We start from the raw sequence: 16,038 nt of genomic DNA, 5'->3' as shown, positions 1-16,038 counted from the left end.
CTAGAGTCCTCCTGCTTCCTTCCCAAAGCCTAGTTAGCACTTGCCCAGCTTTAGGAAGGAGGTGGGAGGGAGATTTGTGCCTCCTTCCCAAAGCTTGGTGCCTCCCTTCCCCGGCTTTTGGAAGGCAGCTTTGGGTGGAGTGGGGAACACGTCAAATTTCGGCCTCACACAGGGCACCATATTACCAAGATCCGCCCCTGCTTGGAAGTGAACTGAGGACTTGTAAACCTCTGTCTCGAGGCTCTGCTCCCTTTGGGGAGCTAAAGGGCCTGAAAATAGGCACTTCTTCAGTGCTCCATGACCTCCCATTTGGTGTGCTTCTTGCACCGTTGGACTGACAGTGTGGGAGACACTGTGTTCCTTGGTCTTGGGGGAAGAGATGCCCATGACAATCCTGGCTCCAGCACCATAGGCCTTGATGCTGTGGGATGTGGTTCAGCAGACATCTGTCAACCACAGTTTAGTGGGACTGACCACCAGCATCAAGGGTCAGGGTCAGAAACCCAGTGCCGTCCCTCAGCTAGTGACATAGGAGCCTCCAACTGGGTGTCCTAGTCCCTGTGGGAGGATCATGACAGCCCACTCCACCTGGCTACCTTGATACTATAACAACAGTAAAAACATGCACCATACAATAGAAGATGCCCAAGCCGCCAACCCACAAACATCCTGCCACACTCCTCCCCCTGAAAATTTTATTTCAGTTTCTTCTGTTTCCTAATCACATACCGGAAAGAACAAGTCTTAAATCCCTTTCGTATGTCAATCCCACAGTGTCCAAATCTATCTGTCTGACCATTAATTTCTTCATAACATGCTTGAGGAGCACTTTTTGACTCTATAAATATTAAAAGGATTTTGATTAGAATAACTAAAATGAAACATTTAATAGTTTTCTTTTACCAATGCTCTTAACAGATACTTTCATATGTGTACAAACAAATCAGTCTGATGCATAAATTGGATTTGCCTCTGCAAATAATGAATGTTAGCCCTGAAGGTGCTGCAAGACTGTTGTTTTCACTGAAGCAGAATTATTTAATTATTTAAGATATCTTCTTCATGCAGCACATAAACAATGGAGATCGCTGCAAGATGTAGTGAAGGCCACCAATTGAGATGGATTTAAAAGGGGATTTGCAAAATTATGAATGGTAAGTCTATAGATAGCTACTAGCTATTACAGCTCTATATACAGTATAACTTCCTGTAGAAAGAGGCAGAAGGAGCAGCAGAGCTACTTGTAGGCTTCCTATAGGCATCTTGTTGGCGGATCCCCCATAAAGGCATTTGATGAAGCGCTTCACCAAAACAACATAACTGAACAGGTTGGCATGGTAACTAACAGCAGTTTGGCTTGTGCCTAAGTGCAGTTAGGTAGCTAGTAGAGTGATTTTAAAGTTGGCATAAAATGCATAAACCTGGTCATACCAGTCAGAATTCTGGTAGCCATCTTCTGCAATAAGGGAGAAGACGCATGCCTTGGAAACCAGCCACATTGGGACTAGTTGCAAACGTGGAATGCAGCACAACTAACACTATGGGCTTCCCCCTCCAGCCAGCTCAGCCAAAAGGGCATATGTGTCAGGAAAGCCCCCCAAACAGGGTGTGGGGGGAGGAGGGGGGAGGTTTCAACCCTGTTCACATCCTGAATAGAACAGGTCACGTTTCGCTGCTTCCGTGCATGCACGTGACGTCATTTTGACCATCTCCGCCTGCATGAGTGACGAAACCAGGAAGTAACGCACTCAGTTCACCGTGGAGCGCAACCCGAAAGTACTTATCCTGAAGCATATTTATCCCGAAGTATGACTGTACAGTAGTGTGACGCTGAATTCTGCTCAAAGAGTTCAAGAGAAAGCCAGGACTCATTCAATGGGCAAACTGGTATAAAAGCTGAGGAAAGCTCATGGTATAGGTATGAGTGGGCATGCACACACAATTTGGTTACAGAAGGAAGCTGCTTGCCTCCTTGCTTGTTCTTTTTAAGAGTAAATATTTCATTTTGTTTTTAAAAGAAGCCAAAAAGCAAGTTGTCTCACTTACTTTCACCAAAAAGATCCTGACACTGTAGATCAGCTGCCTGACAGGATCCACCATAACAGTAGCCAGCATTAGAAGCACAGCTGTAGCCATTCTGGGCATAAAAATTGCTTGGGCAGGACGCCGAACTGCCATTGCAGTACTCGGGGAAATCGCAGACACTATCTACAGCTGCTCTACAGATTGTGTTTCTTGGCTTAAACTAGGTGAAAAGGAAGAAGGAAAGTATCAATAGTATTTTTCACGGAGGACTACAGCTAGGGTTGAGGAGGATTCCTGTTGACTCCACAATTTGCAGTTAACCTTCCCATTTCATTACCCTCAGACTTATGCACAGGTCCTAAAGTTGTTTAAGCCACATAATCACTGGACTGAACAGGGCACATGCCCACACAGTCCTTACAAGATGGTCTAAGGCCTGTCTCTTTCTTTAACTCTTAAGAGGTTGTAAGCTGCTTAGAGCAGCTCCATAGCCAAACACAACATGTGGGAACCATATGGAAAAAAGTGGCTGCCTACCTTTGGTGTCTGACGTCTTTTTTCCACTCATTGTACAGAAAAATGTGCAGATGGCATGCTAGCATGGTCTTCCTGGAGGCTGTTTATTGCCTCAATATGAGTATTTATGTGCATGTTTTACATATTTAGTTCCTCATATTCCACACTTGGGGACACGGGTGGCGCTGTGAGTTAAACCACAGAGCCTAGGGCTTGCCGATCAGAAGGTCGGTGGTTTGAATCCCTGCAATGGGGTGAGCTCCCGTTGCTTGTCCCTGCTCCTGCCAACCTAGCAGTTTGAAAGCATGTCAAAGTGCAAGTAGATAAAAAGCTACCGCTCCAGCGGGAAGGTAAATGGCATTTCCATGTGCTGCTCTGATTCGCCAGAAGCGGCATAGTCATGCTGGCCACATGACCTGGAAGCTGTACGCTGGCTCCCTCGGCCAATAAAGTGAGATGAGCGCCGCAACCCCAAAGTCAGCCACGGGTGGACCTAATGGTCAGGGGTCCCTTTACCTTTACTAAGTGCTACTTCTAAGTGCTTAAGGGAGAAGGGCCCTGGGCCAGGGATAGTTTTAATCCCTGACATATCCAGGTAGGATTGGGAGAGATTCTTGCCTGAAATCCCGAAGAGCTGCTGCCAGTCAGTGTGGACAATACTGAACTAGATGGACCAATGGTTTGACTCTGTTAAGGCAGCTTCCTAGGTTCCTATGTTTCAAGGCAGATCCAGATTTTAAAGGACATTCCCTCCACACTGAGGTCAACACCTCTTCCTAGATAGTAATCTGACAACTGGATACCCACATCTGCCTTAAACTGTCTGCTGTACCCATCTCTATTAGGATGTGTTCTGCGTGGGGCTTCCCTCGGGACTGAGCTGGAAGCTGCAGTGAGGGCAGAATTCTGCAGCGCGATTGCCGACAGGAGGGAGGCCTGCGCTCAGAGATCGGCACTGGCTGCTGATCATGCTGCTTAGTCATGCTGGCCACATGACCCGGAAGCTGTACACTGGCTCCCTCGGCCAATAAAGCAAGATGAGCGCCGCAACCCTGGAATCGGGCACGACTGGACCTAATGGTCAGGGGTCCCTTTACCTTTACCTTTACCTTTATTCCACCCTTTCTTTGAACTGGAGCACAGAGTGGTTGACGATGCTGTTGGGGATTGCTGTGAAAACTAGGTCATTTGTTCTCAGAAAATTGTTATCTATGTTAATTATTGGCATGAGTTTGGGGAGTTGCCTACCACCTGCAAGGTCAAAGAAATGAAGTGACAAGTGCCAGAGTGCACAGAAACGCCGTTTACCTTCCCGCTGCAGCAGTACCTATTTATCTACTTGTACTGGTGTGCTTTCAAACTGTTAGGTTGGCAGAAGCTGGGACAGAGCAACGGGAGAAACAAGGCTTTGATGAAACAAGGCCTGGGAAACAGACTGTGGGACTAGCTTCCTGAACCATTAGTAGAGCAGTATAATTTTATTATTTATTTATTTATTTATCTCTTCCCTAGAGATTAGTGAAGCCCTGCCTTGGGCTGAGCGGAGAGTGTCTTCTGCCTGAAGGCTAGATGAGTTGCCGTTGAAGGTATAATTTGAGTGCAGTGTAGTCTTTGATCAGTAACTGCATTCCCTGTTGTGGCTGCAGCCTTTGGGGCATTTGTTATGAATTGCTATATTGTAGCCTGGTGGCCATGTGCATTGCTTTGCAATCAATAAAACCGTCTCCTTTTTGTGATTTGGATTTCTCCTACATGGTCTGCAGAACTTTGGTAAACCTTCACACTCACCTGTGTAAGTGCTTACATTGCTGCTGAGATCCTGAGATTCTTTCCCTACGCTTGAACAACATCAGCATTTAATGCTGATATGGAAATCCTCAAAAGTGGCATTCCATCTTTAAAGGAAATTCTTCCTTGATCTGATTGCAGTTCAAAGTTAATTAGCATCTTACATCAGGCTGCAAATGGTTGTAACTAACTAAGTTCTACTCACAGTAGACACATTGAAATTAATGAAACTAAGTTAGCCATGTCCATTGTCAGGGAAGAGTTAGAAGTTTTCAGTTTATCAGAGGGAGAAAGCATTCCCCAAGGGGGGGAGGAGAGCAGTGAATCTAATAGAAGGGAGCAAGAGGAAGAATAGGGAGGGACCGGCTGTTCCCAGGAAAGGCAAGGGTTCAGTTCTAGCTCAGATTGGGAGGAGGGGAGATACAAGCCAGCTCTAGCCAGGAGGTGAGAAAAAAGAGCGGGAAAACGAAAGGAAGGGCGCATTCGACATTTTGAGAGTGGCTGGTCACGGAGAAGTAGAGCTCAGAAGGTATCTGAAATAAGTGACTCTGAGGAATAATATTTAAGAACCGTTTATAAGATTGTTTTGTTAATACGCAATAAAAAGTTATAAAAGAACAAGAAGCGTTTGTGTGGTGATCTGAAGAGGACAACGACCAGGCCTGACAGAATACCTTCTGCTCTGCGCCTCTTCACTATATGTAAAGAAGGAGAAGCCAAAATGGAGGGAGCTGTGGCGCCAGTTGGGCAAGGAGAAACCCCAGTGCTCCAGCTAACATTACAGGACTTATGGCAACAGAACTTACAGTTGAAAAGTCAAGTCGACGTACTATCGGCAGCATTGGGAGAACATAGAACCATGTTGCAAGTGACGCGGGGAGACAGAGTGAGTAAAACATTTACTGTACGTCCACGTAGCTTCAAGGGAGAAACCTCTGAATACATGGCTTTCAAAACAGAAATTTCTTACATAATTGAGATAAAGGATAAAGAATTTCAATCTGAGCAAGAGAAGGTTGCTTATGTGATTAATTTCTTGGAAGGGAGGGCTAAGGACTGTGTTATACCCCTAATATCTCGGAGGGATATCTAGGAAATCTACAAATGTTTCTGCAGTATCTAGACACGATTTTCTTAGACCCTGCGCATGAAACAACCACAGCTAGGCAGCTGTTGAGAATGAGACAAGGAAAAGACACTGTGGGAGTTTATTGGTCCAACTTTAGTTTGCTGGTGCAGAAATTAAAATGGGATCTGAATTCCCCAACAGTTGCAGCCCTTTTTAGGGAAGGACTGAATAATGAGATTTTAGACCAAGGAGGTAAAGAAACTCAATATGAGAACTAATTGGCCGAAATATTCTGAAATTTTAGAACAAGAAGGTGGTGAACTTAAATTACAAAGTTATGAGAAAATAAAGTCCAAGGTACGAGATTGGCTCCATTATTTTCAAATAATGGAGGCCTACAAACAAGACAGGAAAATTGGTTTCCAGGTGGAGAAATCAAAATTAGAAACAGAACTGTTAGAACCCAATACTAAGAATTTATCAAGAATGTATAACTTGCTGTTGAAGTGGAATACAATAGATGAGACAGTGAAGCCAGCTATGGTTAAATGGGCACAGGACATAGGTCATGACATTATGTTTGCTGACTGGGAGCAGTTATGGACCACAGGTATTAAATTCACGGCATGTAATGCCCTACGAGAAAACATTATGAAAATGATTTACAGGTGGTACATGACCCCAGTCAAGCTTGCGAAGATTTATCATTTGCCCAATAACAAATGTTGGAAATGTAAAGAGACTGAAGGTACCTTCTTCCACCTTTGGTGGACCTGCCCAAAGATTAAGGCCTTCTGGGAAATGATTTATAATGAGATTAAGAAAGTGCTTAAGTGCACCTTTCACAAGAAACCAGAGGCATTTCTCTTGGGTATGGTCGGCCAGCTGGTGCCGAAGAAGGATAAGAATTTCTTTTTGTACGCTACTACGGCAGCAAGGATTCTCCTAGCAAAGTATTGGAAGACACAAGAGCTACCCACGCTGGAGGAATGGCAGGCGAAAGTGATTGACTTTATGGGACTGGCAGAAATGACCGGCAGAATCCGCGACCAAGAGAAAGAGACTGTGGAAGAAGATTGGAAGAAGTTTAAAATTTATCTTAAGAGTTATTATAAAATTCAGGAGTGCTAAAATGCTGAGGGAGAGGAAGACGTAGAATTGCAGCGGTAAATTGTGTTTAGTTTAGGGCGAAATTGAAAAGGAGAATGAATTTATATTTAATCTGGCTAAGAAGGGTTGCTGAACAATTGTTTAAAATAAAGGATGCAAAAAGGGGAAGGTATGGGGAAGTCCGGGAAAAGAGGTTTATGGAAATAAGGTAAAGAAAATATGATTTTTTGTGTTTGTTTTTATGTTGTTTTTGTGTTTGTTAAAAATTTGGAAATTAATAAAAAAAATTATTAAAAAAAAAGAGAGAGATTTTAGACCAATTGGTCCAAATGCCAGAACCTAGTTCCTTGGACTCTCTGGTCCGAACGTGCCTGCAATTGAGCCTACGCATAGAACGGAGGGCTAGTGAAAAGAAGGAACAATAGAGACCGCGATGGCGGGAAAACAATATCGAAAGTACAGAAAGCAGAATGGGCAACGTGCCAGGACGAGAGCGGCCAGAGCCCATGGAATTAGGGACAGCCAGACCCCTCCCAGTTACTACCTCTTCCATGGTAAGAGGAAATGCAGGGAGAGGAAGAGACACGAGGCGTTGCTTTGTCTGTGGAAAACCAGGGCATCTAGCACGACAATGTCGCAATCGTAAAGGATGGGAGTCTCTATCTGGAGCAGACATGGGAGAAGACAATTGCCCGAAGGAACTGCATCAGGGAAACGAATGTCCCCGGCTGGAAATGGGAGCTTGCAGCCGGGTGGAGGAGCAATAGAAGGCTCTTACGCAGAACCACCTATCCCAGGACTAACGGTGAAGGTGCAACTACAACTACCCAACGGACATAGAGTCCAGGTAGAGGCGCTGTTAGACTCAGGAGCGTCAGCAGATTTCATAGACCAGAAATTGGTACAGGAACACAAAATCGCTTTGTTACCTTTGAATTTCCCAATACGAGTGAAAACAATCGATGGCAGACCGCTACTGTCAGGAGAAGTGACTTACGAGACTCCACCAATGAGAATGGATATGGGTCATCACTCAGAGACCAGGGCATTTCATGTGACCAAACTAGCTGGGCACCCGATAGTCCTGGGCATGAGTTGGCTCAATCGTCACAATCCAGTGATTGCCTGGCATCAAAGGTCTTTGGTTTTTGGTTCGATCTATTGTATGACACATTGTTTGGGGCAAAAGGGGAAAATCTCGGTGGAAGTAATGGGAACAGAGGTGGAAGGGAAGTTGATGGGGAATGAAAGTGAGATTCCGTCACAATATATTGCTTATCGGGATGTTTTTTGTGAAAAAGAAGCGGATAAACTTCCACCACATAGGCCCTATGATTGCAAGATAGATCTAGTCCCTGGGTCACAGTTGCCACCAAGCAAGATATATGCCATGTCGGAAGTAGAATCTGCAGCATTGAGGGAGTTCTTGCAAAAGAATTTGCAGAGGTTTTATTAGAGAGTCCAGGGCCTCGGGGGGTGCTCCAGTCTTTTTTGTCATAAAGAAAGGGGAGGAAGGGGCACCGAGATTAGTATGTGACTTCAGAATCCTTAATAGCCAAATGAAGCCTCGCGTGTGCCCACTGCCACGTATAGATGACCACTTAGAAAGAGTAAGGTCAGCCAAAGTCTTTACCAAGCTTGATCTATGAGGAGCATATAATCTGATAAGGGTCAGAGAAGGGGATGAGTGGAAAACTAGTTTTTGTACTAAGTATGGTGCATTTGAATTCTTGGTAATGCCTTTTGGCTTGCAAAATGGCTCAGGGGTATTTCAAACCTTTATCAATCACGTCTTGGCAGGTATACTGGATCAGTTCTGTGTCTCTTATTTAGATGACCTCTTAATATATAGTGAAAGTATGGAAGAACATGTAAAACATGTCACGCTGCAGACAGGCACCGGCGAGTTGGGGAAGAAATCCAAGTAGGGAGCTGGGTATGGCTGTCTTCCAAGGGACTACCAATACGAGGGAGGTGTAAAAAGCTAGAACCAAGGAGATTGGGACCTTTCCAAGTAAAGGCTCAAATTAACCCAGTCGCTTTCAAGCTTCATTTGCCTGAAAATATGAGAATGCACCCTGTATTTCATAGATCTTTATTGTCAGTGTTTGTACCAGCGCATAAGTATCAAAGTTCAAGGGAACCACCTCCTTTTCCCACCATGATGGGGGAAGAGGAGACCGAAGTGGAAGAGATATTAGACTCGAGAATAAGTAGGAGGAAATTACAGTATTTGGTTGCATGGAAAGGGTTAGATGAGCCTGAGAACTCATGGGAACCAGCAGAAAAAATTAATGTTCCAGAATTGCAGAGAGAATTTCATAGAAAATATCCCCACAAGCCAAAACCCCACAACTGGCATCTTCAAGAAATTTTTGAAGAGACAGATAGCGAGGAAGAAGAGTTCATAGGGTTCGGTCCTTCAGAAACAGAGGAGAGCGAGAAGGCGGAAGGGGGGCTTAGGGGAGGGGGTGATGTCAGGGAAGAGTTAGAAGTTTCCAGTTTATCAGAGGGAGAAAGCATTCCCCAAGGGGGGGAAGGAGAGCAGTGAATCTAATAGAAGGGAGCAAGAGGAACAACAGGGAGGGACCGGCAGTTCACAGGAAAGGCAAGGGTTAAGTTCTAGCTCAGATTGGGAGGAGGGGAGATACAGGCCAGCTCTAGCCAGGAGGGTAGGATAAAGAGTGGGAAAGTGAAGGGAAGGGCGCGTTCGACATTTTGAGAGTAGCTGGTCATGGAGAAGCAGAGCTCAGAAGGTATCTGAAATAAGTGACTCTGAGGAATAATAGTTAAGAACCGTTTATAAGATTATTTTGTTTGTTGTTGTTTAGTCGTTTAGTCGTGTCCGACTCTTCGTGACCCCATGGACCAGAGAACGCCAGGCACTCCTGTCCTCCACTGCCCCCCCGCAGCTTGGTCAGACTCATGCTGGTAACCTCGAAAACACTATCCAACCATCTCGTCCTCTGTCGCCCCCTTCTCCTTGTGCCCTCCATCTTTCCCAACATCAGGGTCTTTTCCAGGGAGTCTTCTCTTCTCATGAGGTGGCCAAAGTACTGGAGCCTCAGCTTCACAATCTGTCCTTCCAGTGAGCACTCAGGGCTGATTTCCTTCAGAATGGAGAGGTTTGATCTTCTTGCAGTCCATGGGACTCTCAAGAGTCTCCTCCAGCACCATAATTCAAAAGCATCAATTCTTCGGCGATCAGCCTTCTTTATGGTCCAGCTCTCACTTCCATACATCACTACTGGGAAAACCATAGCTTTAACTATACGGACCTTTGTTGGCAAGGTGATGTCTCTACTTCTCAAGATGCTGTCTAGGCCTGTCATTGCCCTTCTCCCAAGGAGCAGGCGTCTTTTAATTTCGTGGCTGCTGTCACCATCTGCAGTGATCATGGAGCCCAAGAAAGTAAAATCTCTCACTGCCTCCATTTCTTCCCCTTCTATTTGCCAGGAGGTGATGGGACCAGTAGCCATGATCTTCGTTTTTTTGATGTTGAGCTTCAGACCATATTTTGCACTCTCCTCTTTCACCCTCAATAAAAGGTTCTTTAATTCCTCCTCACTTTCTGCCATCAAGGTTGTGTCATCTGCATATCTGAGGTTGTTGATATTTCTTCCGGCAATCTTAATTCCAGCTAGGGATTCATCCAGCCCAGCCTTTCGCATGATGAATTCTGCATATAAGTTAAATAAGCAGGGAGACAAAATGCAGCCTTGTCGTACTCCTTTCCCAATTTTGAACCAGTCAGTTGTTCCATATCCAGTTCTAACTGTAGCTTCTTGTCCCACATAGAGATTTCTCAGGAGACAGATGAGGTGATCAGGCACTCCCATTTCTTTAAGAACTTGCCATAGTTTGCCATGGTCGACACAGTCAAAGGCTTTTGCATAGTCAATGAAGCAGAAGTAAATGTCTTTCTGGAACTCTCTAGCTTTCTCCATAATCCAGCGCATGTTTGCAATTTGGTCTCTGGTTCCTCTGCCTCTTCTAAATCCAGCTTGCACTTCTGGGAGTTCTCGGTCCACATACTGCTTGAGCCTTCCTTGTAGAATTTTAAGCATAACCTTGCTAGCGTGAGAAATTAGTGCAATTGTGCGATAGTTGGAGCATTCTTTGGCACTGCCCTTCTTTGGGATTGGGATGTAGACTGATCTTCTCCAATCTTCTGGCCACTGCTGAGTTTTCCAAACTTGCTGGCATATTGAGTGTAGCACCTTAACAGCATCATCTTTTAAAATTTTAAATAGTTCAGCTGGAATACCATCACTTCCACTGGCCTTGTTATTTGCAGTGCTTTCTAAGGCCCATTTGACTTCACTCTCCAGGATGTCTGGCTCAAGGTCAGCAACCACACTACCTGGGGTATATGAGACATCCGTTTCTTTCTGGTATAATTCCTCTGTGTATTCTTGCCACCTCTTCTTGATGTCTTCTGCTTCTGTTAGGTCCTTTCCACTTTTGTCCTTTAATATGGAAATCTTTGTACGAAATGTTCCTTTCATATCTCCAATTTTCTTGAACAGATCTCTGGTTCTTCCCATTCTATTGCTTTCCTCTATTTCTTTGCATTGCTTGTTTAAGAAGGTCTTCTTGTCTCTCCTTGCTATTCTTTGGAAATCTGCATTCACTTTCCTGTATGTTTCACGATCTCCCTTGCATTTTGCTTGCCTTCTCTCCCCCGCTATTTGTAAGGCCTCATTGGACAGCCACTTTGCTTTCTTGCATTTCCTTTTCATTGGGATGGTTTTCGTTGCTGCCTCCTGTATAATGTTACGAGCCTCCATCCATAGTTCTTCAGGCACTCTGTCCAGCAGATCTAAATCCTTAAACCTGTTCCTCACTTCCACTGTGTATTCATAAGGGATTTGACTTAGATTGTATCTTACCGGCCCAGTGGTTTTTCCTACTTTCTTCAGTTTAAGCTTGAATTTTGCTATAAGAAGCTGATGATCTGAGCCACAGTCAGCTCCAGGTCTTGTTTTTGCTGACTGTATAGAGCTTCTCCATCTTTGGCTGCAGAGAATATAATCAATCTGATTTCAATGCTGCCCATCTGGTGATGTCCATGTGTAGAGTCGTCTCTTGTGTTGTTGGAAAAGCGTGTTTGTGATGACCAGCTTGTTCTCTTGACAGAACTCTATTAGCCTTTGCCCTGCTTCGTTTTGATCTCCAAGGCCAAACTTGCCAGTTGTTCCTTTTATCTCTTGACTCCCTACTTTAGCATTCCAATCCCCTATAATGAGAAGAACATCCTTCTTTGGTGTCACTTCTATAAGGTGTTGTAAGTCTTCATAGAATTGGTCAATTTCAGTTTCTTCAGCACCAGTAGTTGGTGCATAAACTTGGATTACTGTGATGTTAAAAGGTCTGCCTTGGATTCGTATCGAGATCATTCTATCATTTTTGAGATTGCATCCCAGTACAGCTTTTGCCACTCTTTTGTTGACTATGAGGGCCACTCCATTTCTTTTACGGGTTTCTTGCCCACAGTAGTAGATATGATGGTCATCCGAACTGAATTCGCCCATTCCCGTCCATTTTAGTTCACTGATGCCCAGGATGTCAATATTTATTCTTGCCATCTCATTTTTGACGACATCCAACTTACCCATGTTCATGGTTCTTACATTCCAGGTTCCTATGCAATATTTTTCTTTACAGCATTGGACTTTCCTTTCGCTTCCAGGCATATCCGCAACTGAGCGTCCTTTCGGCTTTGGCCCAGCCGCTTCATCAGCTCTGGATCTACTTGTACTTGCCCTCCGCTCTTCCCCAGTAGCATGTTGGACGCCTTCCGACCTGAGGGGCTCATCTTCCAGCATCATAACTTTTATATGCCTGTTGTCTTTGTCCATGGAGTTTTCTTGGCAGGGATACTGGAGTGGCTTGCCGGTTCCTCCTCCAGGTGGATCACGTTTGGTCAAAACTCTCCACTATGACCTGTTCATCTTGGGTGCCCTGCTCGGCATAGTTCATAGCTTCTCTGAGTTCTTCAAGCCCCTTCGCCACGGCAAGGCAGTGATCCATGAAGGGGGCAAGGCAGTGATCCATGAAGGGGTATTATTTTGTTAATACACAATAAAAAGTTAAAAAAGAACAAGAAGCGTTTGTGTGGTGATCTGAAGAGGACAACGACCAGGCCTGACATCCATTAACTTTGATGGGTCAGCTTTGTGTAGGATGAGCATTGGCTGCAACACAGAGGTTACGGAGATAAAATTCAGAGGAAGTGGTAGTGTCAATTCAAACAAACTGAGGTAAATGTGTGGCCAAGGCAGTGAAGAGAGTACTTTAGCATCTTACCTGACAGTTTTCACAGCACAATTCGTTGCTGCACACTGCTCCACGGAGAAACGTACATGAGCTAGTACAACATTTACTGTACTTACATTCCTGAAAACAAAAATCATACAGCTTTTTGTTTGGGTCAGTAAAGAGTTTAGACAATGAAAAAAATGAAAGTGAAAGCTGAAACTCCAAAGCTTAAGGCCAACAAGGCACTCTATTGTTTTATCTTTTTTTGTAAGCTTTGAGGTTTGTTTTACAATCAAGCAGTGTATGAATTTTATTAAATAAATAAATGTAAAGGTTTATACATGGAATCTGCTCAAATCTTTTCTGCTACATCATGCTTTTTTACACAGACGAATTTCAAAATACAGGAAAGGACAAGAGGGAAAGGTTGACTTCAAATTTTACTCAAATAAACCTGATTATAATACTATTTTTAATATACGAACCACTTCCCAGAGGTATTTACAAATATATAGCAGTTACAACTATTACATATAACAAAAATCTTACTATATGCAGGTATTTAAATAAAAATAACAGTCTAAAACAACACCAGAACATAACATTAAATCAGTTCAGATTCAATATAGACATCAGCTGGGATAAAGATATCCATTTAGAACGCTTGTTGAGATATCAGTTATGAGATTCTGTCACCCCCCCCCACCCCACCAGCAACCAAGCTGCCACTATCAAGAGTATTATGAGCAGCCTGGGGGAGGAGGGGTGCTGTTTAATCATTCCCTTCCTGTAGTTTGTATGTACGTCATCACCCCCTTATTTGCTTTTATACTCAACAGAGGAGGGGAAATAAAGGTTCAATGCATCTTTCTTCCTATAGGGAGAGAGAATGATTCGGGAGGGGATTTTTTTGCCCACTTTTCAGTCATTGTGGGGAAATGGGGCACATGCTAATGTTTAGCTCCCTCTTCTGGGGGTCCTTTGGAGCGTCTTTAGCATGGGGTCTTTCCCAGTCTTGCTGCCTGGAATTCTATAGATGGGAATATTCAGAATCAATTCCAACTTCTTCTGCATATGGGGCATGTGATCTGTCACTGAGTTATCACCCCCTACCCCTTGATGCAGAAGAGAGAAACCGCTCACCTGGGGCTCTGGATGGGCAACGTCTGCTGGATGGTGTGGCCGTGGTGGGTCCAGGGATGCCACCATTTTCTGCTGCAGCTGGGGGAAGGAGTGGTTACCTGGCATCACCCCACCATCTGCAACAGCCTTGCAGGTATGGGCAGGCAGTGCCTGTAGGTAGGGCCAAATCAATGGCAGGGTTTGTAAGGCTGCATCCAGCCCATCTCTGGCCTATTTAAGAGAGCAGCCAGTTGCAGGTCACCCTCTTGCCTTATTGTCACTGGATTTTCCACCCACCCAGTTAGGGACCGCTCAATGGGAGAGTGGGCAAGTGGCATATGAACCTTGCTGTGATTTACTCGGCTGTCATATTTGTGGCCAGAGAGGAATTTTCTCCTGCAAGCAAACTGGCCGCTTTGCAGGTTTTCACCTACCTCATGGCAACCATCGCAACTTGGGTAGATGAGGCATTGGACTGGATCGTTAGTCACGGGGGTACACCATTAGAGGTGTCCAGGAAAGGTAACTCTGGGAGTCCACAGGGGGAATGATGGGCCAATACACCTCTCCAAATGGTGGCCTGTGTGGAGTCAAGACACCCAATCTACATTGGGGGCAACTCCCCAGCACAGGATGGAACCCATTGGGTCCATATCAGGTAGCAGGCAGGCTGCCTGATCAGGATACATGCCCCGACTTCCGGGTTGGCGCCTCCGGCAATGGCTGAATTCCTCTGAGCGGGAGGAATTTGCCTCGTGGAAATCTGGTTCTGGCCACCACGGCGAAGGCGGAGACCCACCAAAAATCACAGGCGGGTGAAGCCTGTGAACATGGGATTCGGCTGGCACCTTTTGCGCTTCCCCTACTCGCGGGGAAACCCGGTTTCGGGGATCCGGAGCGATGTGGGGTGAGTGGCGCAGTGCTTCAAATTGACTGCTGCTTCCACGGAGCGAAGCCGCATAGCTGTTGCCGGAGAGCGCTTTTTCCTGTGGACAATTTGATCTTAAAGCAACTATCCGTGAGTAGAGCGGAGAATTGGATTTTTAAATGTCTTAATTTGGTGCCGAAACGGGGAGGTCTAAAACAGGAAGTCCACCTTCCCCTTTTGTAAATAGATTGAAGCAATGAGGATGTAAGCTGAAGTCTTGGAAAGTCTATTGTAAAGGACTAAATTTTCATCAGAAAAAAAATACTAAACCCCCCTTGGTGGCAGGAGAAGAGGGGGGAAAGCTTTGGACTGAGTATACCTGCAGGAGAAAGCGAACAGAGTTAATATACCACCGCTCCAATCCTGGAAACGGGCTGCCAATAGGACTGACCGTGATTAGAACTGTCAGGGGTTCAGGAGCAGAGGCACAGGGGAGAGAGGAAGTGGAGAGCGAAGGGGAACAATCCGAGGGCAGCGTAGGGGAGTATGACAGTGGGCTGAGAGATTCCATGAGCTTCTCCAGCGATTCAGAAGACTCCCAGAAGGGGGCACCGATGGCCAGGGCAAGGGAGGTCCCGGGAAGGACGCACCAGAAGCAAGGGGCCAGCGGCGACTCCCAAAGCAGCAGCTGGAGATCGGGACCAGCTTCTCCACCAGGGCGTAGCGGGGGGGAAGAGTCCCATGTGTCAGGGCCGGCTTCCCCTCCAGTGGGGAGAGAAGATGAGGCAGGGCTGACCACGCCCCTATCGCTGAGTGAGGGAACGGAGGGGAAGTCAGACTCAGCCAACCCCCCCGAAGGGGGAAGCAGTGACAGGAGCAGTGTAACGGTCAGGAGGAAGGTTGCCAGCTGGGCGCGCGCGCCAAGTTCAAATGTACAGGAGCGCGGGACAGCAGGGAGCTCGGATTGGGAGCCAGGTCCTAAAGCACGCCGGAAGCAGGGGGAAGAATCCAGGGAATCAGCATCAGAAGAGTCCAGAAAGGGCGACACCCCAGAGGGCAGAAGGACCCAGAGGAGAAAGGAGCAGAGGAGGAGGTGGAGCAAGGCTAGAGTCTTGAACTAGTGTCGAGGGGGAGGAGATTCAGATGGAGCTTCAGTGGTCTAGGATTGAGACGTAGAGCTGCACGCCGCGGCTTTGAAATGGAAACGGAACCTTAATAAAGACTTTTGTATATAGTAAGAACTGGCGTTGGTCCTTTGTGAGCTGGGACCTTGGGCAGC

The 16,038-nt window shown here is 45.7% G+C and overlaps 1 protein-coding gene across 9 annotated transcripts in view; it reads right to left on the bottom strand.

Annotated features, from left to right (window-relative positions):
* LOC307203839 (disintegrin and metalloproteinase domain-containing protein 2-like) overlaps positions 1 to 16,038 on the bottom strand; it is a 106,714-nt gene that overhangs the window by 24,173 nt on the left and 66,503 nt on the right. For all 9 annotated transcript variants that reach the window (XR_013833382.1, XM_079955013.1, XM_079955008.1 and 6 more), the window contains 3 exons: positions 12,818 to 12,907; positions 2,047 to 2,245; positions 730 to 838 (listed from right to left, as the gene is read on the bottom strand). Coding sequence is in view for 8 of the 9 variants with exons in the window: in XM_079955013.1 (XP_079811139.1) it covers positions 730 to 838; positions 2,047 to 2,245; positions 12,818 to 12,907 (398 nt within the window). In the remaining variant the exon portion in view is untranslated. The remainder of the gene's footprint in view (positions 1 to 729; positions 839 to 2,046; positions 2,246 to 12,817; positions 12,908 to 16,038) is intronic.

This window comes from Podarcis cretensis, assembly GCF_951804945.1.
Source record: "Podarcis cretensis genome assembly, chromosome: 15".
Lineage (NCBI taxonomy): Eukaryota > Metazoa > Chordata > Lepidosauria > Squamata > Lacertidae > Podarcis > Podarcis cretensis.
The sequence above is the reverse complement of the archived record's forward strand: the minus strand, read 5'-3'. Positions and strand labels throughout refer to the sequence as shown.